Genomic DNA, 25,963 nt, shown 5'->3' with positions numbered 1-25,963 from the left:
TCAGTTTCCGAAGCTGGGCGATGTCCAACATACACAGTACGTGTTCCCACACGGTTTTCTTCTCCGGGACACTGTGAGACACAAGAGAAGATTTAACTGAAGTCACAGATTCCTCAATTTAATGCAATCATCCATTAGGGAACACTTATGTAATATTACGTTCATTGCCAAATACTCATTTTGCAGTTTCCCCTCCTGGTTAAGAGTGAATTCCTGATACATCAGGCACCGCAGCAATAGTGATTCCACAGCACTGGCTTATTCCGGGACACAAAATGTGTTGAGGAATTATTGGAGCAGTTCCATTTAGGAAATTGCTGGAGGAGGTTGGTTTTTCTTTTACATGTTTATCTCATCCTTTTGTGTCAGCAAAGACAGTGCAGTCTCCTTTATCTGATAATAAGAAATCTCGGACAATGCTAGGGCCTGGGGGAAATTAAGACACTTGGCTCAAGCTCTGCTTACAACTTGTGAAAACACACACACACGTTTCTGATAGGATATGGAAAGTAAATAAGACTTATTTTCCCCTTATACAGGTTGAGTCTCCCTTATCCAAAATGCTTAGGACCAGAGGTATTTTGGATATGGGATTTTTCCGTATTTTGGAATAATTGCATACCATAATGAGATATCATGGTGATGGGACCTAAATCAAAGCACAGAATGCATTTATGTTACATATACACCTTATACACACAGCCTAAAGGTAATTTTAGCCAATATTTTTTATAACTTTGTGCATTAAACAAAGTGTGTCTACATTCACACAATTCATTTATGTTTCATATACACCTTATACACACAGCCTGAAGGTCATTTAATACAATATTTTTAATAACTTTGTGTATTAAACAAAGTTTGTGTACATTGAGCCATCAAAAAACAAAGGTTTCACTATCTCACTCTCACTCAAAAAAGTCCGTATTTCGGAATATTCCGTATTTCGGAATATTTGGATATGGGATACTCAACCTGTACCATATTTCTAATGTTGGACATTAATATTACAAGTTATGGTTCTCAATGCGCAGTAATTGCTGCTAATTTACTAAATCATCATTAACATTTGACACTGAACCGCTGGTCTATGCAGTGGAGACAGCAATTTTGTGAACTGAACCCATAGTCCGTAGTAGTGATGGCACGTTGTGAAAATAAATAAATAAATAGCCTCCTTTTTAGCACTAAAGGTGTGTACACACGGTGAGATCTTTGCTATGCCCGATTTTGACTATGTGATTTCCCTTGAATTCCCCCAGAGCCCAGATAGCACAGATTTTGACTATCTGTGCTTTCAATTTTGTCTATGTACGATTTTGACTAGGGGTAATTCAGATCTGATCGCTGGGTAGCGATTTTTGCAGCCCTGCAATCAGATAGTCGCCACCTACAGGGGGAGTGTATTTTAGCTGTGCAAGTGTGCGTTCGCATGTGTATCACATCAGGCTGATCGGGACCGGATTTGCCGTCAGACACCCTCCCTGAAAACGCTTGATCCCACCTGCGTTTTCCCTGACACTCCCAGAAAACGGTCAGCTACCACCTACAAACGGCCTCTTCCTGTCAATCTCACTGCGATCGCCCACGCAAATTGATTTTTTTTGCACCATCCCGTCGCAGGGCGTTGATGGCCGTTGCAGCCGTGCGTTGCGCCAGCACAGTGCGGTGCATACACATGCACAGTTCGGATCTGTTCGCCCGCTGCGCGAAAACACACAGCAGCAATCAGATCTGAATTACCCCCTAAGTGCCAATTTTGACTATACAGGTTGAGTATCCCTTATCCAAAATGCTTGGGATCGGAAGTATTTTGGATATGGGATTTTTCCGTATTTTGGAATAATTGCATACTATAATGAGATATCATGGTGATGGGACCTAAATCTAAGCACAGAATGCATTTATGTTTCATATACACCTTATACACACAGCCTGAAGGTCATTTTAGCCAATATTTTTTATAACTTTGTGCATTAAACAAAGTGTGTGTACATTCACACAATTCATTTATGTTTCATATACACCTTATACACACAGCCTGAAGGTCATTTAATACAATATTTTTAATAACTTTGTGTATTAAACAAAGTTTGTGTACATTGAGCCATCAAAAAACAAAGGTTTCACTATCTCACTCAAAAAAGTCCGTATTTCGGAATATTTGGATATGGGATACTCAACCTGTACTTTGTACTAGATAGTACACTTGCCTGCAAAGTCTATCTAGCCTTATGATACCGACCCCATGGGAGTGCGCATCGGGATCGCAAGCTGCCTAACACCTTGAGATCTAGGTGCACTAACTGTCTTTAAGATTTTGACTATATAGTCAAAATCTTACAGATTTAGCTCACCGTGTATACACACCTTAAGTCCCATTTGTAGTTGTACCCTTTAGGTGAAGCCTTTATTAATGACATTGCAGTGTGTCAATTCTATGAACCAACAATTGCTGCACAAAACAGGAGAGAACTGAACCAAAAGCCACGAGAAAGCAGCAGTGCAGTAGAAAGCAGCAGCATCACTTGGTGCAATGATAAGCACATGCCTATTGGCAGGTCCTGTGTGCTTTTGCACGGCACAAGCTCCAATACTGGCCATATGTAAGTAAGGGAGTTGCAGGTGCCTATGCATTTTGAACACATCTACACTTACAACCGAAGAGACGTGACTGGGTTGTAATTAGATGTTTTCAGAGTGGCAAAGTTCAGTGACAGTGCATTAATGCAAACCTGTAAATATACACAAATTGTTTATCTTTTGTACGCAATATAGGGTAGATGCAAGTGCGCACATATGGCGACTACTATCAGCAAACCATGCGTACATACAGGGGCGAAGGAGCACAGCAATATAAATAGGAATGTATTTTCTTGTGTGCTTAAAACAAGGATCTCATGTCCAATCTGCCGCCAACCAATTCACTGGGATTCCCTGACCTGATCAGCTAATCGATGCTGCCTACCAATTCACTGAGATTCCCTGACCTGATCAGCTAATCAATGCCGCCTATCAATTCACTGGGATTCCCTGACCTGATCAGCTAATCGATGCTGCCTACCAATTCACTGAGATTCCCTGACCTGATCAGCTAATCAATGCCGCCTATCAATTCACTGGGATTCCCTGACCTGATCAGCTAATCGATGCTGCCTACCAATTCACTGGGATTCCCTGACCTGACCAGCTAATAGATGCCGCCTACCAATTCACTGGAATTCCCTGACCTGATCAGCTAATCAATGCCGCCTACCAATTCACTGGGATTCCCCAACCTGATCAGCTAATCAATGCTGCCTATCACTGGGATTCCCTGACCTGATCAGCTAATCAATGCTGCCTATCACTGGGATTCCCTGACCTGATCAGCTAATCAATGCTGCCTATTAATTCACTGAGATTCCCCGACATCCTGATCAGCTAATCAATGCCGAATATCAATTCATTGGGATTCCACAACCTGATCAGCTAATCAATGCTGCCTATCACTGGGATTCCCCGACATCCTGATCAGCTAATCAATGCCGAATATCAATTCATTGGGATTCCCCAACCTGATCAGCTAATCAATGCCACCTACCACTGGGATTCACTGACATCAATGACACAGGATAGGAGTAGGCAACACAACAAGTCCATGTCAACTAGTTTTACTAGGCAGGGTTCTCAGAGGATATTACAACCACATAAAAAGCGTGGTGCTGGCTCAACATCCCCAATACACAATTATTGAAATGCATGTTTAGTATTTTTATACTCTGCGCATCATCCATTTACTTGATTAGAGCGCTGCAGCTTGCCAGTGATTATGACATACCAGTGGCAAACGCAGGATTTGCATGGGGGGTTTACAGAACTGGGTGGAGCCAATCACGGGGGAGGGGACTAAGGTGACCCAGTATATGCTGGGTCCGTAAAACTAGTGTGTGTGTGTGTGTGTGTGTGTGTGTGTGTGTGTGTGTGTATGTATATATATATATATATATATATATATATACCCCGTGTATGTATGTATGTATGTATGTATGTATATATATATATATATATATATATATATATATATCACACACACACACACACACAGGTTGAGTATCCCATATCCAAATATTCCGAAATACGGAATATTCCGAAGTACGGAATATTTTGAGCAGGACTGAGATAGTGAAACCTTTGTTTTATGATGGCTCATTGTACACAAACTTTGTTTAATACACAAAGTTATTAAAAATATTGTATTAAATGACCTTCAGGCTGTGTTTATAAGGTGTATATGAAACATAAATGAATTGTGTGAATGTACACACACTTTGTTTAATGCACAAAGTTATTAAATATATTGGCTAAAATGACCTTCAGGCTGTGTGTATAAGGTGTATATGTAACATAAATGCATTATGTGCTTAGACTTAGGTCCCATCACCATGATATCTCATTATGGTATGCAATTATTCCAAAATACGGAAAAATCCGATATCCAAAATACTTCTGGCCCCAAGCATTTTGGATAAGGGATACTCAACCTGTATATCTATATACACATACATCTATATATACTGTGTATCTATATATATACACACATAGCATACTAAACATGCATACATATATATATATATATATACACACACACACACACACACACACACACACATACAGTACACGTATATATACACATGTATATATATCATGTGTGTGTGTGTGTGTGTGTGTGTGTGTGTGTGTGTGTGTGTGTGTGTGTGTGTGTGTGTGTGTGTGTGTGTGTGTGTGTGTGTGTGTGTTTATATGTATGTATGTATGTATGTATGTATGTATGTATATACATGTGTATATATGTATGGACATGGATATATATGTACTATAATTAAAATAAAGTAAACTTTTATTAAACACTTACAAGTGCCACCAGGAAGACAGCAGGCTGCAGAGGACGCTAGACAGCCATTAAGAATACTCATGCAGCTAAAAAAAAAAAATATCTATTTTTTTTTCCAGTGGAGGGGGGTTTCTGGGTGCTCGGAACCTCCCCCCCCCCCCCCCCTCCCCTCCTGGGTGCGCCACTGCATACAGCCATAAAATAACAGAATGAGAGACAGGAGGATAATCGCTCTACATGGAGCTCTGCTATAAATTCAGTACATTTACCCAGCTTATTACTAATTTATGACAGACTTGCGTCACAGACACCATAGAAAGAGGCTTCACGAACAATTTCCATCTGTCACGGTTACCCTATCATGGAAAACTAAGTATAAGGCAGCAAAATGAAGACAGACGTACGTGGAAGCCGACGCCACTAATCCACCCTGACAAAAGAATGTGTTTGTCGTATGGCGAAATGGAAGCTCTGCAGCACCTTTTGCTGGATAAGTGGATGACAGGGTGAAACGCAAATACATCCATAAAGATGCACAAAATGGAAAGCTGCTCAATCAGATTGTAATGTCACTCAGGTGCTAAAAGGGAGGGGTGGGTGTGGGGTGCGGTGGCCCCTGTGTCGGTATGGCTGGGCTGCTTCAGGTCGGCACACCCTAACACTTTATTAACACTTATGATTTTCCCTATCACTTTGTATATATTATTTTAATCACACCACTTACATAGCACTTCTGTGCTTCTTATTAACCCTTATTAATTCTCACCTGTGTGCTGACCAGGGGTGACCGGCCTGTGCCGACATCATGGGGTCCTGCACCCCGGACCCATACCTAGTATTAGGGACCCCCAGTGACGGAGAAGCCTCGTCGATTGGCCTGGGGGCTTAACCCTATATCTGCAGATATACGCAACTAAAAGATCTCCGTATTATCGGACTATTATGTAGTAATATTTTTCACTCGGTGTGCATTAGGGAACATATTGTTTTTCCTACATCCATAAAGATGACAATAATTATCTGGCATATTCTGAGTTCTATTTCTGGGTATTACAAGGTGCTAGCCTCTGGTTATGGACAAGAGTGATGTGTACGATCAAGGACTAAAGTAAAGGTAGATGCTAGAATCAAGTGGGCTAAGGGACCTTTTCCGTAAGGGGGAGGAGTTACGACGCAAGGGGGAGGAGCTAGGCCAGCGGGATAGTTCCTCTACTATCCACGCCACCAACTATTACCTTTAGTAATTAGGTGGTGAGCGAAGTGGAGCGAGCCACCGTGCCCGAAGCGTGGCGAGCGAAGCGAGCCCGCGAGGGTACTTTTCGGGTACCCTGTTCGCCCGTAGCTCCTCCCCCTGGTGACGTAGCTCCTCCCCTCAATACGTCACAAGGTCCCTTCAGCCCCTCCGATATAGAACCAACCCTAAAGTAAACCTGCCTGCAGTAGTTAGTCTATAAAGCAAGGGGCCTAACTCAGAGTTCATCGAAGCACCAAATTTGTTAGCAGTTGGGCAAAACCATGTGCACTGCACGGTCATTGAAAAATGCTATGTTAACATTTGACTGGTAACATGCCCAGTGTCAATTAATGAACATGTATTCACTATTTCTGTATGTTTTTATACAGTATGTTGCAGATCAATATACAATTCTGACTGTAAACCATCTATTTTTCACCATCCATCATATTGCCATGTGCAGACAGAATTAGATTTGGGTGGGGTGTGTTCAAACTGAAATCTAAATTGCAGTGCAAAAATAAAGCAGCCAGTATTTACCCTGCACAGAAACAAAATAACCCACCCAAATCTAACTCTCTCTGCAAATGTTATATTTGCCCCACTCCTGTGCAGATGGTTTTGCCCAACTGCTAACAAATTTGCTGCTGCGATCAACTCTGAATTTCCCCCAAAGTTCTACAGTTGCTGTGTTGGGGAAAATTAAAATAATTATGGAAACTGCAAATTGGATTCTATTGTAGGATACGCAAGGAAGATCTACGAAAATGTATAAACTGTAACAAATATAGTGTACGCCCTCAAATCACAAACTCCATTATTAAAGGGGCACTTAAAACCACTACTACTACCTACTGGACAGAAATTTAGAACCAAAACAAGTTTTATTTTTGCAGCTAATTAACAATCATACCACACCTGAAATGTTTATTTTTCTGGACATGGTATAGGTCTGACACCTTTAGTGGAAGCAGAAATCATTAATCATTAAATATTTTTATAGTATTGAATCTCTTCTCCAAATGTGGAGGTGAAAAAACAGGATTTTAATACCTACCGGTAAATCCTTTTCTCCTAGTCCGTAGAGGATGCTGGGGTCCACTTCAGTACCATGGGGTATAGACGGTTCCGCAGGAGCCATGGGCACTTTAAGACTTTTCCAGAGTGTGAACTGGCTCCTCCCTCTATTCCCCTCCTCCAGACCTCAGTATAGGAACTGTGCCCAGGGAGACTGACATTTCGAGAAAAGGATTTACTTTGAAGTTAACGGTGAGATTCATACCAGTTCACACTTTAACCGTGCCGCACAACATGGCATTCAACAGAACACATGCCAACGGGCATGAACTATTGCAGCAACATGCTGAAAATTAATTTGAACACAACACTTGTGTACTATAACAAAATAACAACTGCAGGCAAATTTAAGCACTGGGTTGGGTGCCCAGCATCCTCTACGGACTAGGAGAAAGGGATTTACCGGTAGGTATTAAAATCCTGTTTTCTCATACGTCCTAGAGGATGCTGGGGTCCACTTCAGTACCATGGGGTTATACCAAAGCTCCAGAACGGGCGGGAGAGTGCGGATGACCCTGCAGCACCGATTGACCAAACTTTAGGTCATCATCGGCCAAGGTGTCAAACATGTAAAACTTAGCAAACGTGTTTGTCCCTGACCAAGTAGCTGCTCGGCAAAGTTGTAATGCAGAGACCCCCCGGACAGCCGTCCAGGATGAGCCCACCTTTCTCGTAGAATGGGCATGCACCGAATTCGGTATCTGCAATCCTGCAGTGGAATGAGCGTGCTGAATCGTACCTCTGATCCAGCGCGCAATGGTCTGCTTAGAAGCAGGACACCCAATCTTGTTGGGAGCATACAGGACAAACAGAGACTCTGTTTTCCGTATCCGAGCTGTTCTTGCGACATAAATTCTCAAAGCTCTGACCACATCCAGAGACTTTGAAGTAGCGAAGGTGTCAGTAGCCACTTGCACCACAATAGGTTGGTTTATATGAAAAGAAGAAACCACCTTTAAAGAAATTGCAGGCGAATTCTTAACTCAGCCCTATCTTCATGAAAGGTCAAGTAAGGGCTCTTGTAAATCAAGGCCCCTAACTCAGACACCCACCTTGCGGATGCCAAGGCCAACAGCATGACCACTTTCCGAGTGAGAAACTTTAACTATCTCCTGGAGAGGTTCAAAGCAATCCGACTGAAGGAACTGCAACACCACGTTAAGATACCATGGTGCCACAGGAGGCACAAATGGAGGTTGAATGTGCAGAACCCCTTTCACGTACGTCTGAACTTCTGGAAGGGAGGCAAATTGTAGTGTTCCTTCTAGGCTGTTTCAGCAGGGTGCTGCACCCTGCCCATTTTTGAAATGTGAAAAAGCACCCTGCCCTTTTTCAGTGTACCCTGCAGAACCATTAATCACCCCCTTGTATACAGAATGCAACAGTCAGAGTGCATGTTAAAAATAAGAATTAACTCACCGGTAATTCTATTTCTCGTAGTCCGTAGTGGATGCTGGGGACTCCATAAGGACCATGGGGAATAGACGGCTCCGCAGGAGACTGGGCACATCTAAAGAAAGATTTAGGTCTATCTGGTGTGCACTGGCTCCTCCCCCTATGACCCTCCTCCAAGCCTCAGTTAGGACACTGTGCCCCGGAAGAGCTGACACAATAAGGAAGGATTTTGAATCCCGGGTAATACTCATACCAGCCACACCAATCACACCGTATAACTCGTGATAGGAACCCCGGTTAACAGTATGATAACAACGGAGCCTCTGAACAGATGGCTCGCAATAACAACCCGATTTGTGTAACAATAACTTTTTACAAGTATTGCAGACAATCCGCACTTGGGATGGGCGCCCAGCATCCACTACGGACTACGAGAAATAGAATTACCGGTGAGTAAATTCTTATTTTCTCTGATGTCCTAGTGGATGCTGGGGACTCCGTAAGGACCATGGGGATTATACCGAAGCTCCCAAACGAGCGGGAGAGTGCGGATGACTCTGCAACACCGAATGAGAGAACTCCAGGTCCTCCTCAGCCAGGGTATCAAATGTGTAGAATTTTGCAAACGTGTTTGCCCCTGACCAAGTAGCAGCTCGGCAAAGTTGTAAAGCCGAGACCCCTAGGGCAGCCGCCCAAGATGAGCCCACCTTCCTTGTGGAATGGGCTTTACAGATTTAGGCTGCGGTAGTCCCACCGCAGAATGCGCCAGCTGAATAGTGCTACAAATCCAGCGCGCGATAGTCTGCTTAGAAGCAGGAGCACCCAGTTTGTTGGGTGCATACAGGATAAACAGCAAGTCAGTTTTCCTGACTCCAGCCGTCCTGGAAACATACATTTTCAGGGCCCTGACTACGTCCAGTAACTTGGAATCCTCCAAGTTCCTAGTAGCCGCAGGCACCACAATAGGCTGGTTCAAGTGAAACGCTGATACCACCTTCGGGAGAAACTGAGGACGAGTCCTCAACTCTGCCCTATCCATATGGAAAATCAGATAAGGGCTTTTATAGGACAAAGCCGCCAATTCTGACACACGCCTGGCCGAAGCCAGAGCCAACAGCATGAACACTTTCCACGTGAGATACTTCAAATCCACAGTCTTAAGTGGTTCAAACCAATGTGATTTCAGGAACTCCAAAACCACATTGAGATCCCAAGGTGCCACTGGGGGCACAAAAGGAGGCTGAATACGCAGAACTCCTTTGACAAAAGTCTGAACTTCAGGCAGTGAAGCCAGTTCTTTCTGGAAGAAAATCGACAGGGCCGAAATCTGGACTTTAATGGACCCCAATTTGAGGCCCAACGTCACCCCTGCTTGCAGGAAATGCAGGAATCGACCCAGTTGAAATTCCTCTGTTGAGGCCTTCCTGGCCTCACACCAAGCAACATATTTCCGCCAAATGCGGTGATAATGTTTTGCGGTGACATCCTTCCTGGCTTTGATCAGGGTAGGGATGACTTCCTCGGGAATGCCCTTTTCCTTCAGGATCCGGTGTTCAACCGCCATGCCGTCAAACGTAGCCGCGGTAAGTCTTGGAACAGACAGGGCCCCTGCTGCAGCAGGTCCTGTCTGAGCGGCAGAGGCCAAGGGTCCTCTGAAAGCATCTCTTGAAGTTCCGGGTACCAAGCTCTTCTTGGCCAATCCGGAACCACGAGTATAGTTTTCACTCCTCGCCTTCGTATTATTCTCAGTACCTTGGGAATGAGAGGCAGAGGAGGAAACACATAAACCGACTGGTACACCCACGGTGTTACTAGAGCGTCCACAGCGATCGCCTGAGGGTCCCTTGACCTGGCGCAATATCTTTTTAGCTTTTTGTTGAGGCGGGACGCCATCATGTCCACCTGTGGTCTTTCCCACCGGTTTACCAGCATATGGAAGACTTCTGGATGAAGTCCCCATTCTCCCGGGTGGAGGTCGTGCCTGCTGAGGAAGTCTGCTTCCCAGTTGTTCACTCCCGGAATGAACACTGCTGTCAGTGCGAACACATGATTTTCCGCCCATCGGAGAATCCTTGTGGCTTCTGCCATTGCCCTCCTGCTTCTTGTGCCGCCCTGTCTGTTTACATGGGCGACCGCCGTGATGTTGTCTGATTGGATCAGTACCGGCTGGTTCTGAAGCAGGGGCCTTGCTTGGCTTAGGGCATTGTAAATGGCCCTTAGCTCTAGAATATTTATGTGAAGCGAAATCTGCTGATTTGACCACAGTCCTTGGAAATTTCTTCCCTGTGTGACTGCGCCCCAGCCCCGAAGGCTGGCATCCGTGGTCACCAGGACCCAGTCCTGTATTCCGAATCTGCGGCCCTCTAGTAGATGAGCCCTCTGCAGCCACCACAGCAGCGATACCCTGGTCCTTGCCGACAGGGTTATCCGCTGTTGCATCTGGAGATGGGACCCGGACCATTTGTCCAACAGGTCCCACTGGAAAGTCCTTGCGTGGAACCTTCCGAATGGAATTGCTTCGTACGAAGCTACCATTTTCCCCAGGACTCGTGTGCATTGATGTACCGACACCTGTCCCGGTTTTAGGAGGTCTCTGACTAGAGATGACAACTCCTCGGCTTTTTCCACTGGAAGAAACACTTTTTTCTGGTCTGTGTCCAGAATCATTCCCAGGAACAGAAGACGTGTCGTCGGGACCAGCTGTGACTTTGGAATATTGAGAATCCAGCCGTGCTGTTGTAGCACTTCCCGAGAAAGTGCTACCCCCACTACCAACTGTTCCCTGGACCTCGCCTTTATCAGGAGATCGTCCAAGTACGAGATAATTAAAACTCCCTTCTTGCGAAGGAGTATCATCATTTCGGCCATTACCTTGGTAAAGACCCTCGGTGCCGTGGATAACCCAAACGGCAGCGTCTGGTACTGATAATGACAGTCCTGTACCACAAATCTGAGGTACTCCTGGTGAGGAGGGTAAATGGGGACATGCAGGTACGCATCCTTGATGTCCAGGGAGACCATGTAATCCCCTCGTCCAGGCTCGCAATAACCGCCCTGAGCGATTCCATCTTGAACTTGAACCTTTTGATATAAGTGTTCAAGGATTTTAGATTTAAGATGGGTCTCACCGAACCGTCCGGTTTCGGTACCACAAACATTGTGGAATAGTAACCCTTCCCTTGCTGAAGGAGGGGTACCTTGACAATCACTTGCTGTGAATACAGTTTTTGGATAGCCACCAACACTGTTGCTGGTAAGGCAGATTTTAGAAAACGGGGGGGGGGGGGGGGGGGGGGACGTCTCAAATTCCAGCCTGTACCCCTGAGATACTACTTGAAGGGCCCAGGGATCCACCTGTGAGAGAGCCCACTGTGTGCTGAAATTTCTGAGACGGGCCCCCACCGTACCCGGATCCGCCTGTGAAGCCCCAGCGTCATGCTGTGGACTTACCGGACGCGGGGGAGGACTTTTGCTCTTGGGAACTGGCTGTATGCTGCAGCTTTTTCCCTCTACCTTTGCCTCTCGGCAGAAAGGATGCGCCTCGAGCCCTCTTGTGTTTATGGGGCCGAAAGGACTGTACTTGATAATACGGTGCCTTCTTTTGCTGTGGGGTAGCCTGTGGCAAAAATGTCGATTTCCCAGCCGTAGCTGTGGAAACGAGGTCTGAAAAACCATCCCCAAACAGTTCCACCCCCTTATAAGGCAAAACTTCCATGTGCCTTTTTGAATCGGCATCACCTGACCACTGCCGAGTCCATAACCCCCTTCTGGCGGCAATGGACATTGCGCTTATTTTTGATGCCAGCCGGCAAATATCCCTCTGTGCATCACGCATGTATAAGACAGCGTCCTTTATATGCTCTACTGTCAGCAAAATAGTGTCCCTATCCAGGGTATCAATATTATCCGACAGGGAATCTGACCACGCAGCAGCAGCACTGCACATCCAAGCTGATGCAATCGCTGGTCGCAATATAATGCCCGTGTGTGTATATATAGCTTTTAGGGTAGCCTCCTGCTTTCTATCAGCAGGATCCTTTAGGGCGGCCGTATCCGGAGACGGTAGTGCCACCTGTTTTGATAAAAGTGTAAGCGCTTTATCTACCCTAGGGGACGTTTCCCAACGTGACCTATCCTCTGGCAGGAAAGGGTACGCTGCCAATAACCGTTTAGAAATTATCAATTTCTTATCGGGGGAAGTCCAGGCTTCCTCACACACCTCATTTAATTCCTCAGATGCAGGAAAAACTACTGGTAGTTTTTTCTCACCGAACATAATACCCTTTTTTGCAGTACCTGGGGTACTATCAGAAATGTGCAATACATTTTTCATTGCCTCAATCATGTAACGGGTGGACCTATTGGAGGGTACACTAGTCTCATCGTCGTCGACACTGGAGTCGGTATCCGTGTCGACATCTGTGTCTGCCATCTGAGGTAGCGGGCGTTTTAAAGCCCCTGATGACATTTGAGACGCTGGAACAGTCACAAGCTGAGTAGCCGGCTGTCCTATGTCGTCAAACCTTTTATGTAAGGAGCTGACACTGTCACGTAATTCCTTCCATAAGTCCATCCACACAGGTGTCGACCCCTCAGGGGGTGACAACACATTTACAGGCATTTGCTCTGCCTCCACATCATTTTCCTCATCATACATGTCGACACAGCGGTACCGACACACAGCACACACACAGGGAATGCTCTGACAGAGGACAGGACCCCACAAAGCCCTTTGGGGAGACAGAAGGAGAGTATGCCAGCACACACCAGAGCGCTATATACCACAGGGATATCACCTATAAAGAGTGTTTTCCCTTATAGCTGCATATATATATATTATACTGCGCCTAAATTTGTGCCCCCCCTCTCTTTTTTACCCTTTCTGTAGTGCAGGACTGCAGGGGAGAGCCAGGGAGCGATCCTTCCAGCTGAGCTGTGAGGGAAAATGGCGCCAGTGTGCTGAGGGAGATGGCTCCGCCCCTTTTTTCGGCGGGCTTTCTCCCGCTTTTTGTGTTATTCTGGCAGGGGTAATTTACACCTATATAGCCTCTGGGGCTATATATGGTGTCAGTTTTGCCAGTCAAGGTGTTAATATTGCTGCTCAGGGCGCCCCCCCCCCCAGCGCCCTGCACCCATCAGTGACCGAAGTGTGTGGTGTGCATGAGGAGCAATGGCGCACAGCTGCAGTGCTGTGCGCTACCTTGGAGAAGACAGAAGTCTTCAGCCGACGATTTTCCGGACCTTCTTGCTTCTGGCTCTGTAAGGGGGACGGCGGCGCGGCTCCGGGAACGGACGACGAGGTCGGGTCCTGTGTGCGATCCCTCTGGAGCTAATGGTGTCCAGTAGCCTAAGAAGCCCAAGCTACCACCACTTAGGTAGGTTCGCTTCTTCTCCCCTTAGTCCCTCGCTGCAGTGAGCCTGTTGCCAGCAGGTCTCACTGTAAAATAAAAAACCTAAACTATACTTTCTTTCTAGGAGCTCAGGAGAGCCCCTAGTGTGCATCCGGCTCGGCCGGGCACAGAAATCTAACTGAGGCTTGGAGGAGGGTCATAGGGGGAGGAGCCAGTGCACACCAGATAGACCTAAATCTTTCTTTAGATGTGCCCAGTCTCCTGCGGAGCCGTCTATTCCCCATGGTCCTTACGGAGTCCCCAGCATCCACTAGGACGTCAGAGAAATGTTATTGTCTATTCCTTGCCCATCTCTCAGATTGGAGCACAATTTCTATCCTTAGCGAACTGGATGGCAGATGAGGGACTGTAAATGACATCACTGCTGTGGCTGCCTGCATAACACAACGCTCTGATGAAGAGGAAACGAAGCAGTGAGCATGTACTGCTTACAGTATTTCCCTAGTAGAACAGACTTTTTCTTACCTATGTATTTGAACCCTCTGCTTAACTCTTCTGTTTTGTAACACATACGAATTATAACCACTTCAGCACTGGAGAAGACAGTTATTATTACCTACTTATGTATATGCTACAGCCAATCTTTCACGAAGACTGGACATATACAGTATGTTTCTCAGTACAGATGTTGGGTGTTACATAGGTGTCCTGTATGTATATATGGGTATATGATATACTAAGTGGAAAATGTATGTACAAAAACTATAAACATTTGCGCTATTCTTTGTGCGCAAAGCGTCACATCAAAAATGTGCCCTTCAAAATAAAAATGTGCCCTCCTCAATAACCAGCACCCTGCCCTAAAAAAAATCCTAGAGTGAGCACTAAAATGGTTTCTGAAAGAAAACCGACAAGGCCGAAATCTGGACCTTGATTGAACCCAACCTTAGGCCCGCATCCACAACCGCCTGAAGAAATTGGAGTAAACGTCCTAACTGAAACTCTTCCGTTGGATCTTTCTGGTTTCACACCAAGACACACACTTTCTCCAAATACGGTGGTAATGTTTAGACGTTACTCCTTTCCTGGCCTGAATAAGAGTGGGAATGACTTCTTTGGGAATACCCTTTCGGGCTAGGATCCGGCGCTCAACAGCCATGCCGTCAAACGTAACCGCGGTAAGTCTTGATACACACACGGCCCCTGCTGCAGCAGGTCCTCGCGAAGAGGAAGAGGCCGAGGATCTTCTATGAGCAACTCCTGAAGATCTGGATACCAAGCCCTCCTTGGCCAGCCTGCGACAATGAGGATCGCTCGAACCCCTGTTCTTCTTATGATCTTGAGAACTTTCGGTATGAGTAAAGTGGAGGGAAGACATACACTGACCAAAAACACCCACTGGGTCACTAGTGCATCCACTGCTATTGCTTGAGGGTCTCTCGACCTGGAACAATATCTCTGAAGCTTCTTGCTGAGACAAGATGCCATCATGTCTACTTGAGGAACTCCCCAAAGACTTGTCACCTCTGCGAATACTTCATGGTGGAGGCCCCATTCTCCTGGATGGAGATCGTGTCTGCTGAGGAAGTCTGTTTGCCAGTTGTCCACTCCCGGAATGAAAATTGCCGACAGAGCTCTTAAATGTCTTTCTGCCCAGAGGAGGATCTTTGTCACCTCTTCCATCGCCGCTCTGCTTTTCGTTCCGCCCTGACGGTTTATGTACGCGACTGCTGTTACATTGTCCGACTGGATCTGTACTGGTTGATCTTGAAGAAGATGCACCGCTTGTAGAAGGCCGTTGTAAATGGCTCTCAACTCCAGAACGTTTATCTGAAGACAGGTTTCTTGACTTGATCATCTTCCTTAGAAGCTTTCCTCCTGTGTGACTGCTCCCCAGCCTCGGAGACTTGCATCCGTGGTTACTAGGACCCAGTACTGAAACCCGAACCTGCGTCACTCTAGGGAGGTGAGAACTGTGTAGCCACCAAAGGAGCGAAATTCTGACTTAGGATGACAGGATTATCCTCTGATGCATGTATAAATGGGATCCGGACCACTTGCCCAACAGGTCCCACTGGAATACTCTGGCATGGAATCGGCCAAACTGTATGGCCTCGTAGGCCGCTACCATCTTTCCCAACAACCGAATGCATTGCTGAATCGACACTCTTGTTGGTTTCAGAATTTGTTTGACTATTCTCTGGATTTCCAGAGCCTTTTCTACTGGAAGAAATACCCTCTATAGTTCTGTGTCCAGTATCATCCCCAGAAGAGACAATCTTGTCGTTGGTTCCAACTGTGATTTTTGGAAACTTTATGATCCAACCATGATGTTGAAGTACTGTCAGGGAGAGTGCAATATTCTGCACCAACCTTTCCCTGGACTTTGCCTTTATCAGGAGATCCTCCAGGTAAGGAATTATATTGACTCCTTGCTGTCGAAGGAGGACCATCATCTCTGCCATCAACTTGGTGAACACCCTCGGTGCCGTGGAGAGTCCGAACGGCAACGTCTGAAATTGGTAATGACAATCCTGTACTGCGAATCCCAGTGATCGCAAAAACGCGCTATAGCGCGTTTTTTACCCCAAAATGAGGACTGGGGACTCACTTTGTAAGAATGGGCGGGTCCCCGGGGACGCGCTCCGTTGAAATTGCTCTCTGGCGCCTGATTGGTTACTAGCTGACTTTTCTCTGACCTTATTGGTCAGAAGTCAGCGGCGGCTGCTGCTGCTGCTGGGCGGGAAGATGCGGTGCCGGGAGTCAGACAGGAACACGCTGAGAGGACTGACAGGAAGCTGCAGCGCGGCGCTCCCGGGCTTGATCCACACTTCTCACCCTCTCCCCGGCTGCACTAGTCCACGGGAGGGGAGAGGGGAGGGCCCGCTAGATTACAGATGATACGGGAGATGCCGGAGCCGCCGCAAGATGACATCACCCAGCAGAGTGATGAAGTCGGACCCGCCACCTGTGAACAAATCCCTGCTCAGAGCTGGCAGGGCAGAGGTAATTTAGCTGAGCCAGTGTGCGGGGCCAGGCAGAAACTGAACAGCAGCAGGCTAATGCTGCCTTAACAGTGTCTGCCAGCCCAGTGTTTCCACCTTCCCTCCCCAACCAGCCCACTGTGTTTTCTAATTGAAAAGAAGGAAAAAAAAATCGGCTGCGCTTAGGGTGCTTTACAAATGGGTATAAATCATGGAGAGTTGACAAACTTCTATGTAGAGTGGATTTATTATGATATAAAATACATCAACAACAAATAAAATAAATCATGTACAACATAATAAATAACTATACTCTAAAACACCATTATATAAACACACAGTATCAATCGAGATCTATGTATAATGTTCCCCTGATTCAGGGTTAGGGATTGATACTTATTGACAATTGTCACAATGATGGAACTTAAGTAGTTACAATTTAACTCTGCAATGTATTATGGCTAGGAATAGATGGAAACAGCAAAGCTTTTTCTCCAATACTCGGAGACAGAAAGAAAGGGCCCAGCGGTCGGCAATGAAATAAATAGTATACAGTTTTACCTCTCCTATGGGCTGGTACGACCGAGCGTCCTCGGTACAGTCCTGTATTGAGCCCACCGTGTGATGTTTGAGGAGAGAGATTTTTTATGAAGAAGTATTTATCCAAAGATACTGTTTAAATTTGTAAGTCCCGGATGCAGGATAATTACCTGTGTTTTACCTAGGGCTGGTGGAAATCCTTTTAGTGCCCTGAGCATAGGTGTTAACACATCTTCCAGGACATCAAAGGATCACACGCTGTTGCCGTTAATTGCGGTGAAGATTCACAGGTGTGATACTGACCAGAGCCGTTGCACTGGTTTATATGAGACTGAAGCGCTGTCCCACGGCCAAATAGCCGTTTAGATGATGCAGGCTGGCGTTGTCTCACAACCAGGTATAGCTGTAGGATGGTAATACGGGCTGTAGTTTTCCCACTGCCGGGGACGGCTGTCAAAGCTGGCGATGTCTCGCGGCTAGTTGCAGCCGTCAGATGCCGTTCAGAGATAGCAATAGGCTCCTCCCCTTTTGACTCTGATTCACCAGCACTACAGCTCCAAGGAACTCTGCCCTTAGTGGAGAGTTCTCCAGTCTGCACGGCGGCTATTGCTATCTCTGAACAGTATCTTTGGATAAATACTTCTTCATAAAAAATCTCTCTCCTCAAACATCACACGGTGGGCTCAATACAGGACTGTACCGATGACGCTCGGTCGTACCAGCCCATAGGAGAGGTAAAACTGTATACTATTTATTTCATTGCCGACCGCTGGGCCCTTTCTTTCTGTCTCCGAGTATTGGAGAAAAAGCTTTGCTGTTTCCATCTATTCCTAGCCATAATACATTGCAGAGTTAAATTGTAACTACTTAAGTTCCATCATTGTGACAATTGTCAATAAGTATCAATCCCTAACCCTGAATCAGGGGAACATTATACATAGATCTCGATTGATACTGTGTGTTTATATAATGGTGTTTTAGAGTATAGTTATTTATTATGTTGTACATGATTTATTTTATTTGTTGTTGATGTATTTTATATCATAATAAATCCACTCTACATAGAAGTTTGTCAACTCTCCATGATTTATACCCATTTGTAAAGCACCCTAAGCGCAGCCGATTTTTTTCCCTTCTTTTCAATGACTGCATCCATAGGCACACGCACAGTGCCTATTTTCGGCAGCGCTCAGGTGCGGTTGCATTTCGGTAGACTGATCCATTATTTAGGCGCTGTCAGTAAGGTGTTTTGGTATCCACTGTGTTTTCTCACTGCCCTCCCATCTAGAACCACCGTCAGTCCAGACACACTGATTCCCCTCCCTAACTCAGCCCAGTGTTACCTCCTCACACCCCTATATCTCTGCCCCTCTACATGGCGCAATGTGTATAACGTGCTCTGCCTGGCGCAGTGTGTGTAACGTGCTCTACCTGGCTCGGTGTGTATAACGTGCTCTACCTGGCTCGGTGTGTATAACGTGCTCTACCTGGCTCGGTGTGTATAACGTGCTCTACCTGGCGCAGTGTGTGTAACGTGCTCTACCTGGCTCGGTGTGTATAACGTGCTTTACCTGGCGCAATGTGTATAACGTGCTCTACCTGGCTCAGTGTGTATAACGTGCTCTACCTGGCTCGGTGTGTATAACGTGCTCTACCTGGCTCGGTGTTTATAACATGCTCTACCTGGCGCAGTGTGTATAACGTGCTCTACCTGGCGCAGTGTGTATAACGTGCTCTACCTGGCGCAGTGTGTATAATGTGCTCTACCTGGCTCGGTGTGTATAACGTGCTCTGCCTGGCTCAGTGTGTATAACGTGCTCTACCTGGCGCAGTGTGTATAACGTGCTCTGACTGGCTCAGTGTGTGTAACGTGCTCTACCTGGCGCAGTGTGTGTAATGTGCTCTACCTGGCTCAGTGTGTATAACGTGCTCTGACTGGCTCAGTGTGTGTAATGTGCTCTACCTGGCGCAGTGTGTGTAACGTGCTCTACCTGGCGCAGTGTGTGTAATGTGCACTACCTGGCACAGTGTGTGTAACGTGCTCTACCTGGCTCAGTGTGTATAACGTGCTCTACCTGGTGCAATGTGCATATTGTCAGCTACCTGGTGCAATATGTATAATATGCTCTGCCTGGCGCTAAGTATATAACGTGCTCTGCCTGGCACTAATAACGTGCTCTGCCTGGCACTAATAACGTGCTCTGCCTGGCGCTAATAATGTGCTGTACCTGGAGCAATATGTATAACGTGCTCTACCTGGTGCAGTGTGTATAATGTGAATTGGTACTATTATGTGGCCACGCCCCTTCTCCATTAAGCCATGCCCCTAATTTTTTGCGCGCGCCTTCGGCGCGCACTGCCTATGCTTAAGGTTCTGGGAGATGGAGAACCGATTCACTTTCTGCCAAGGGGCACCAAAATGTCTAGTTACAGCTCTGGTGCAGGGTGTCCTGCCTGCTACACAGCCCAGCAGCACTGTCACCCCCATCCCACCACCTTGCAACAAGATTAAGATTAATAAAAAACCTTCATTCCGATTGGGACCCAGAAAAGGACCGGTAGGACCCCAATTTTTAAAAGTGAGGGGTCCCTGGGACCCACTTTTTTTTGGCCTCAGCGCGATCACTGAATCTTAGATAAGCTTGATGTGGAGGATAAATGGGAACATGTAAGTAGGCATCTTTTATGTCCACTGACACCATGAATTCCCCCTCCTCCAGACTGGAAATCACTGCCCTCAGAGATTTCATCTTGAACTTGAACCTTTGCAGGTAGAGATTCAGATTTTTCAGGTTTAGAATCGGTCTGACCGAGCCGTCAGGCTTCACAACTACAAATAGGCTTGAATAAAACCCTTCTCCTTGTTGTAACAAGGGAACCAGGACAATGACTTGATCCTGACACAATTTTTGTATTGCTGCTGCTACCACTTCCCTGTCCGGGACAGAAGCTGGTAAGGTCGATTTTAAAAATCGGCATGGGGGAATGTCTTGAAACTCCTGTTTGTACCCTTGGGACACTATTTGTACGACCCACGGGTCCAGGCCAGATTGACCCCAGAAGTGACTGAAGAGTTTCAGACGTGCCCCCACCTGAGCGGACTCCCGCAAGGGAGCCCCAGCGTCATGCTGAAGATTTTGCAGGAACAGATGTTGATTTCTGCTCCTGTGATCCTGGAGACACTGTGGACTTTTTTCCTTTTCCCCTTCCTCTACCCGCAAAGAAAGGGGAACCTTTACCCTTTTTGTATTTATTGGGCCGAAAGGACTGCATCTGAGAGTGATGTGTCTTTTTCACCGGCGCAGGAGCATAAGGCAAGAATGTCGACTTACCTGCGGTAGCCGCAGAAACTAAAGCATCCAGCCCATCTCCAAACAAGGCCTCACCTTTGTACGAGAGAACCTCCATATTCCTTTTGGAATCTGCGTCAGCATTCCATTGGCGAATCCACAACGCCCTCCGTGCTGAGATTGCCATGGTAGCGGCTCTTGATCCCAAGAGACCAATATCTTTCATGGCTTCTAGCATGTATGCAGCAGAGTCTTTGATATGACTTAACGTTAGGAGTATCTTGTCTCTATCTATTGTGTCTATGTCTGATGACAAGTTTTCTGACCACTTTTCAATAGCAGTACTCACCCATGCACAGGCAATGGTAGGCCTGAGTAGTGTTCTATTGGCCACATAATTAGATTTCAACGTAGTCTCTAACTTGGGGTCTGCCGGCTCCTTTAGTGAAGCCGTCCCAGGCGCAGGGAGAATCACCTTTTTTGTTAACCGCGACAGGGCACTGTCTAAAAACAGGGGGGTGACTCCCACCTTTTCCTGGCCTCTGCAGGGAAAGGGTAAGCTACCTGAATTCTTTTTGGAACCTGAAATTTCTTTTCAGGATTTGTCCAGGCTCCCTCAAAGAGACTGTTCGGCTCATGAGATGGAGGACTGTTCGGCTCATGAGATGGAGGAAAAGTTACTTTAATTTTCTTTTCTTTACAAAAGTAAGCAATCTCCTGTTGTAAAGGAGGGGCCTCCGTAACTTCTAACACCTCCTTTATAGCAACAATCATGTACTGAATGTTTTTCGCTAACTTTGGATCTATTCCCCTGGAATCACTAGTGTCGACACAGGAATCAGAGTCTGTGTCGGTATCAGTTTGTACTATTTGTGCAAATGACCTTTTATGTGACCCAGAGGGGTCCCCTGTGGATGAAAAGGCAGAACTATTAAAAATCACATCTTCGACAGATTTTCTCCAGTTTTCTGCATGAGACTCAGACTTATCCAATCTTTTACTGATATGATTCACACTATCACGTAATTCTTTCACCCATTCAGGCTCATGGTGTGCCAGCAGCGCCACCACATTACAACTCTGTGTCCCTGCCTCAGACATGTTACACACGTGCACAATCACACCACAGACACTCCTGGGCTTATAGGGGACAGACCCACAGTAAATCTGTCAGAAGGACACAGAAGGGACTTGCCAGTTCACAACTCAGCGCCAATGTCAAAAATCGCTGTGTATCTACAGAGACCTTTAGCGCTATTATATGCCAATTTAAGCACCACTTTTCACTCTGCCCTCCTTAATATACACCCTTATACTTGATTTCAGACGTGGAGGAGGGCCAGCGTGTCTTCTCCCTGCAGCTTGCCTGGAGAAAATGGCGCTGAGCAGCGCTGGCTGACTGAGGAGGAAGCCCCGCCCCCTGCAATGGCGCGTTTCCCCTCAGAAAACATGAGGTAATATTTATACTGGCGGGGGTGTAGGATTGTGCCACAGCCCAATATGCTACCTTTTTGCAAGTCAGAGTAGGTTTTCATGCTGCCCAGGGCCGGGCCGGGCCGGGCCCGCCCCCCACCCCCGCCCTGCACCCTGGTGTGCACTGTGTATGGATAGCATATCCGCGCAGCGTTCCCGCTCGCTGCGCGGTACCTTGAGCCGTCATGATGACCGGAGGTCCCTCTTGCAGATCTCCGGTAATACTACTCACCCGTCTTCTGACTTCTGGCTCTGTTAGGGGGGTGACGGCGTGCTGCGGGAGTGAGCGCATAGCCGCAGCTAGTGTTCAATACCCTTCAGGAGCTAATGGTGTCCTGTCAGCAAGGAGAGCCATGAAACTCTTTAGGAAGTTGGTTCCTACTTCTTCCCCCTAAGTCCCACGAAGCAGGGAGACTGTTGCCAGCAGTCTCCCTGAAAATAAAAAACCTAACAAAGTCTTTTAGTGAAACTCAGTAGAGCTCCACTAGAGTGCGACCAGTCTGCCTGGGCACATTTTCTACATTGAGGTCTGGAGGAGGGGCATAGAGGGAGGAGCCAGTTCACACTCTGGAAAAGTCTTAAAGTGCCCATGGCTCCTTGCGGAACTGTCTATACCCCATGGTACTGAAGTGGACCCCAGCATCCTCTAGGACGTATGAGAAAAAGTAATGCTCTGTACGGGAGGTTGGTACATTCCTACACAATGATAATTTACATGCTCTGCTTTTTAATTTCAGATTTTTGTCTCTCCTCTCTATGGGTCTAATTCAGATTGCACAGCGGTGATGCTTTTGTACTTAAAGAGTAGCTCCCTACCACTGCATCTCCTGCGCGCTGGCAGGGAGCTACTCGTCGCTGTCCAGGTCGCATCGCTGCGTGTGCCTGCTTTGCTCGGACCGCGCCCCTAAAACGGTGGCCAAACGCCGCCAGCTCGCCCCCTCTCGCCCAGCGACTGCCTCTGCCTGGCAATCAGCAAGAGGCCATCGCAGGGCTGCGACGGCCGTCGGCTGTCTGGCATGCGCTGGCACATGCGCAGTTCAGACCTTATCGGCAATCAGGTCTGAATTAGGCCCTATGTTTCCTCCTGCCCACTGCCAGCTGCATTACGAATTACAAAAAAACAATGCCGTCGCTGGCTATATCGGTGGCTGTTCCTTCAATGAACCTTAGCAGTGAGTGCAAACCACCAAATTGTAGTTGCTCCATATTTCAAAGGTTAATTTAGCCAGAACAGATTACAGGGCAGATTTATCAATCCCTCTAAAAAGCACAGGTGTAGAAGTTGCCCATATATCAACCAATCAGCTACTAGCTATCATTAATCTATTACAGTCTAAAAAAAAATATGATAGCTAGAAGCTCATTGGTTGCTTTGATGAAATACTCCACTTGCTGCCTTTTAGAAAGTTTAATACTTCTGCTCCTTTGGCTTCTAATAATAAATAAAATAACAACAACAATGATTATATAGCACTTCCTTCCCAATAGGATTAATTTTCATTTGCATTTAAAAAAAAACACAAGATACAAAAACAAAAAAAAGCATATCAGAAAAGATAACTAGTTGTAATCACGGATCCAACTGTCACATATGATACTAAATGACCCCCTTCATCATTTCTGCCACAACTTTTTTTTTTTTTTTAATACTTGTAAGGAAACTAATTTCTTTGTATTATTATTCACCCCAGGCACCAGCACCACATTCATTATTCCATGATCTACAACTGAACGTCCATCCCACAGCTTATTAGAAACCCAGCAGTTATATGAGAGGTCACCGAGTATTGCTGCTGACGATCACAGAAAGAACAGCAACCAGCACAAGCATTGGCAGTAATACTTTCCCCTGATCATCTGTGCAACAGGATGTGGAATAAAAGTAGCCAACTTACAGTGGTGTGACTAGGGGGTGTGGGCCGCACCATTCCAGGAGGGGACACCAAAACAGCTCACATGTGCGCCAGGATCGGCTGGGGGCTGCCCAGCAGCTCCAAAAGCACTGGGCAAGCCCACAGGATGATGAGAATGGGAGCGTGACACACAGTTACGTCTTTATGGGCACAAGGCCTTGCCTTCTGTGGCGCGCACAAGGTGTCTGCACTGGGTAACACCAACACTAGTGACACCACTGCAAACTTAATTCTAAAATATGACCACAAAATCATATACTGTATAATAGACATACGCAACATGGAGCATCTATCACTTCTGAGGTGAATTTGAAATCTGCCAATTGGAATTTGCTAGCTATGGTGACAGTAATCCTAAGCAGCCCTTAGGCGCATGCAAGAGATACGGCTACTGAGAGTAAAGTTTGCATCTCCATGTGAAGTCTCTGCTCGAAATTATGCAAACACACCCTTACTATACTTTGGGGGTAATTCAGAGTTGATCGCAGCAGCATATTTGTTAGCAGCTGGGCAAAACCATGTGCACTGCAGGTGGAGCAGATACAACATTTGCAGAAAGAGAGTTAGATTTGAGTGGGTTATTTTGTTTATGTGCAGGGTAAATACTGGCTGCTTTATTTTCACACTGCAATTTAGATTTCAGTTTGAACACACCCCACCCAAATCTAAATCTCTCTGCACATGTTATATCTGCCCTCCCTCCCTGCAGTGCACATGGTTTTGCCCAACTGCTAACAAATTTGCTGCTGCTATCAACTCTGAATTAGGCCCTGTGTCTGTATTTGGCCGTCCCTTCCCACTTCTGTTCTGCCTCTCTCAGTGTAAAGGAGTTACCAGGGCCAGATCTGTATATGGGGGTGGTCTTCAGTATGCCGAATGTCGGGATCCCGGCGCACAGTATACCGGCGCCGGAATCCCGACACCCGGCATACTGACAGCTATGCTCCCTCGTGGGGGTCCACGACCCCCCTGGAGGGAGAATAAAATAGTGTGGCGCGCGTAGCGCACCACCGTGCCCGCAAGGGGCTCCTTTGCGCTCGCCACGTTGTCGGTATGCCGGCGGTCGGGCTCCCGGCGCCGGTATGCTGGTCGCCGGGAGCCCGACCGCCGGCATACCGTACTACACCCGTATATGGACCTATACTGCATCCATACTCCACCACAATATGCTGCTGAAACAGGTGCAACTTTAATAGAGTATGGTTATCAGAAGCCTAAATCTAAACATGAGAGACAGCTATGCAAGTAGGCAATATGAAAAATAGATGGTTTCCAGTCAGAATGTCAACAGTCAGAATTGTATATTGATGTGCAACATACTGTATAAAAACATACAGAAATAGTGAATACATGTTCATTAATTGACACTGGGCATGTTACCAGTCAAATGTCAACATAGCATTTTTCAATATTTTAGCGTAACCCTAAATTTAGCACAAAAATGCTATTTTGACTGTCGACATGCACAAAGCAATGTAGCCATAATGAACAGGTCAACATTATGACCATGTTGTAATTTCTGTATGTAAATACTCATTTCGGCTTTCTGAATGTCGATATATCATACCACATCCAAATAGGCACTACGGAGTTGATTCACTTAGGGGCAAAGGGGGTAAGTTGCCATTGGAAGAGTGTATAAACGCCAGCAGTGGCAGCAGAACTGCCCCCTACCTCTCGCGGGCCAATTTCACCCCTGACTTGCTGCAGGTAAAAATATAGCCGCAATTAATGGTGGGGGCAAGAACATCGATTGAATTTACCCCAATATGGTGACTATCAGATGTACATTTTCTGCTGCTTAGAAGCTACAATGATGACATCTAAACTGGT

The 25,963-nt window shown here is 46.4% G+C and overlaps 1 protein-coding gene across 6 annotated transcripts in view; it reads right to left on the bottom strand.

The window, feature by feature from the left end:
* The window catches only part of ATP11C (ATPase phospholipid transporting 11C), a 330,923-nt gene that overhangs the window by 211,626 nt on the left and 93,334 nt on the right, over positions 1-25,963 (bottom strand). For 4 of the 6 annotated variants that reach the window (XM_063937408.1, XM_063937410.1, XM_063937412.1 and 1 more), the window contains exons 1-2: positions 160-260; positions 1-71 (exon numbers count right to left, since the gene is read on the bottom strand). The exon at positions 1-71 is cut by the window's left edge and continues 49 nt beyond it. In XM_063937408.1, coding sequence (XP_063793478.1) covers positions 1-71; positions 160-222 — 134 coding nt within the window. In that variant the 5' untranslated portion in view covers positions 223-260. Of the gene's footprint in view, positions 72-159; positions 261-25,963 lie in introns of those variants that run through there. The other 2 variants (XM_063937413.1, XM_063937409.1) reach the window with 1 other exon arrangement.

Source organism: Pseudophryne corroboree, chromosome 8, assembly GCF_028390025.1.
Source record: "Pseudophryne corroboree isolate aPseCor3 chromosome 8, aPseCor3.hap2, whole genome shotgun sequence".
NCBI lineage: Eukaryota > Metazoa > Chordata > Amphibia > Anura > Myobatrachidae > Pseudophryne > Pseudophryne corroboree.
Note: the sequence above shows the minus strand (reverse complement) of the source record. Positions and strands in the feature narration are given on the sequence as shown.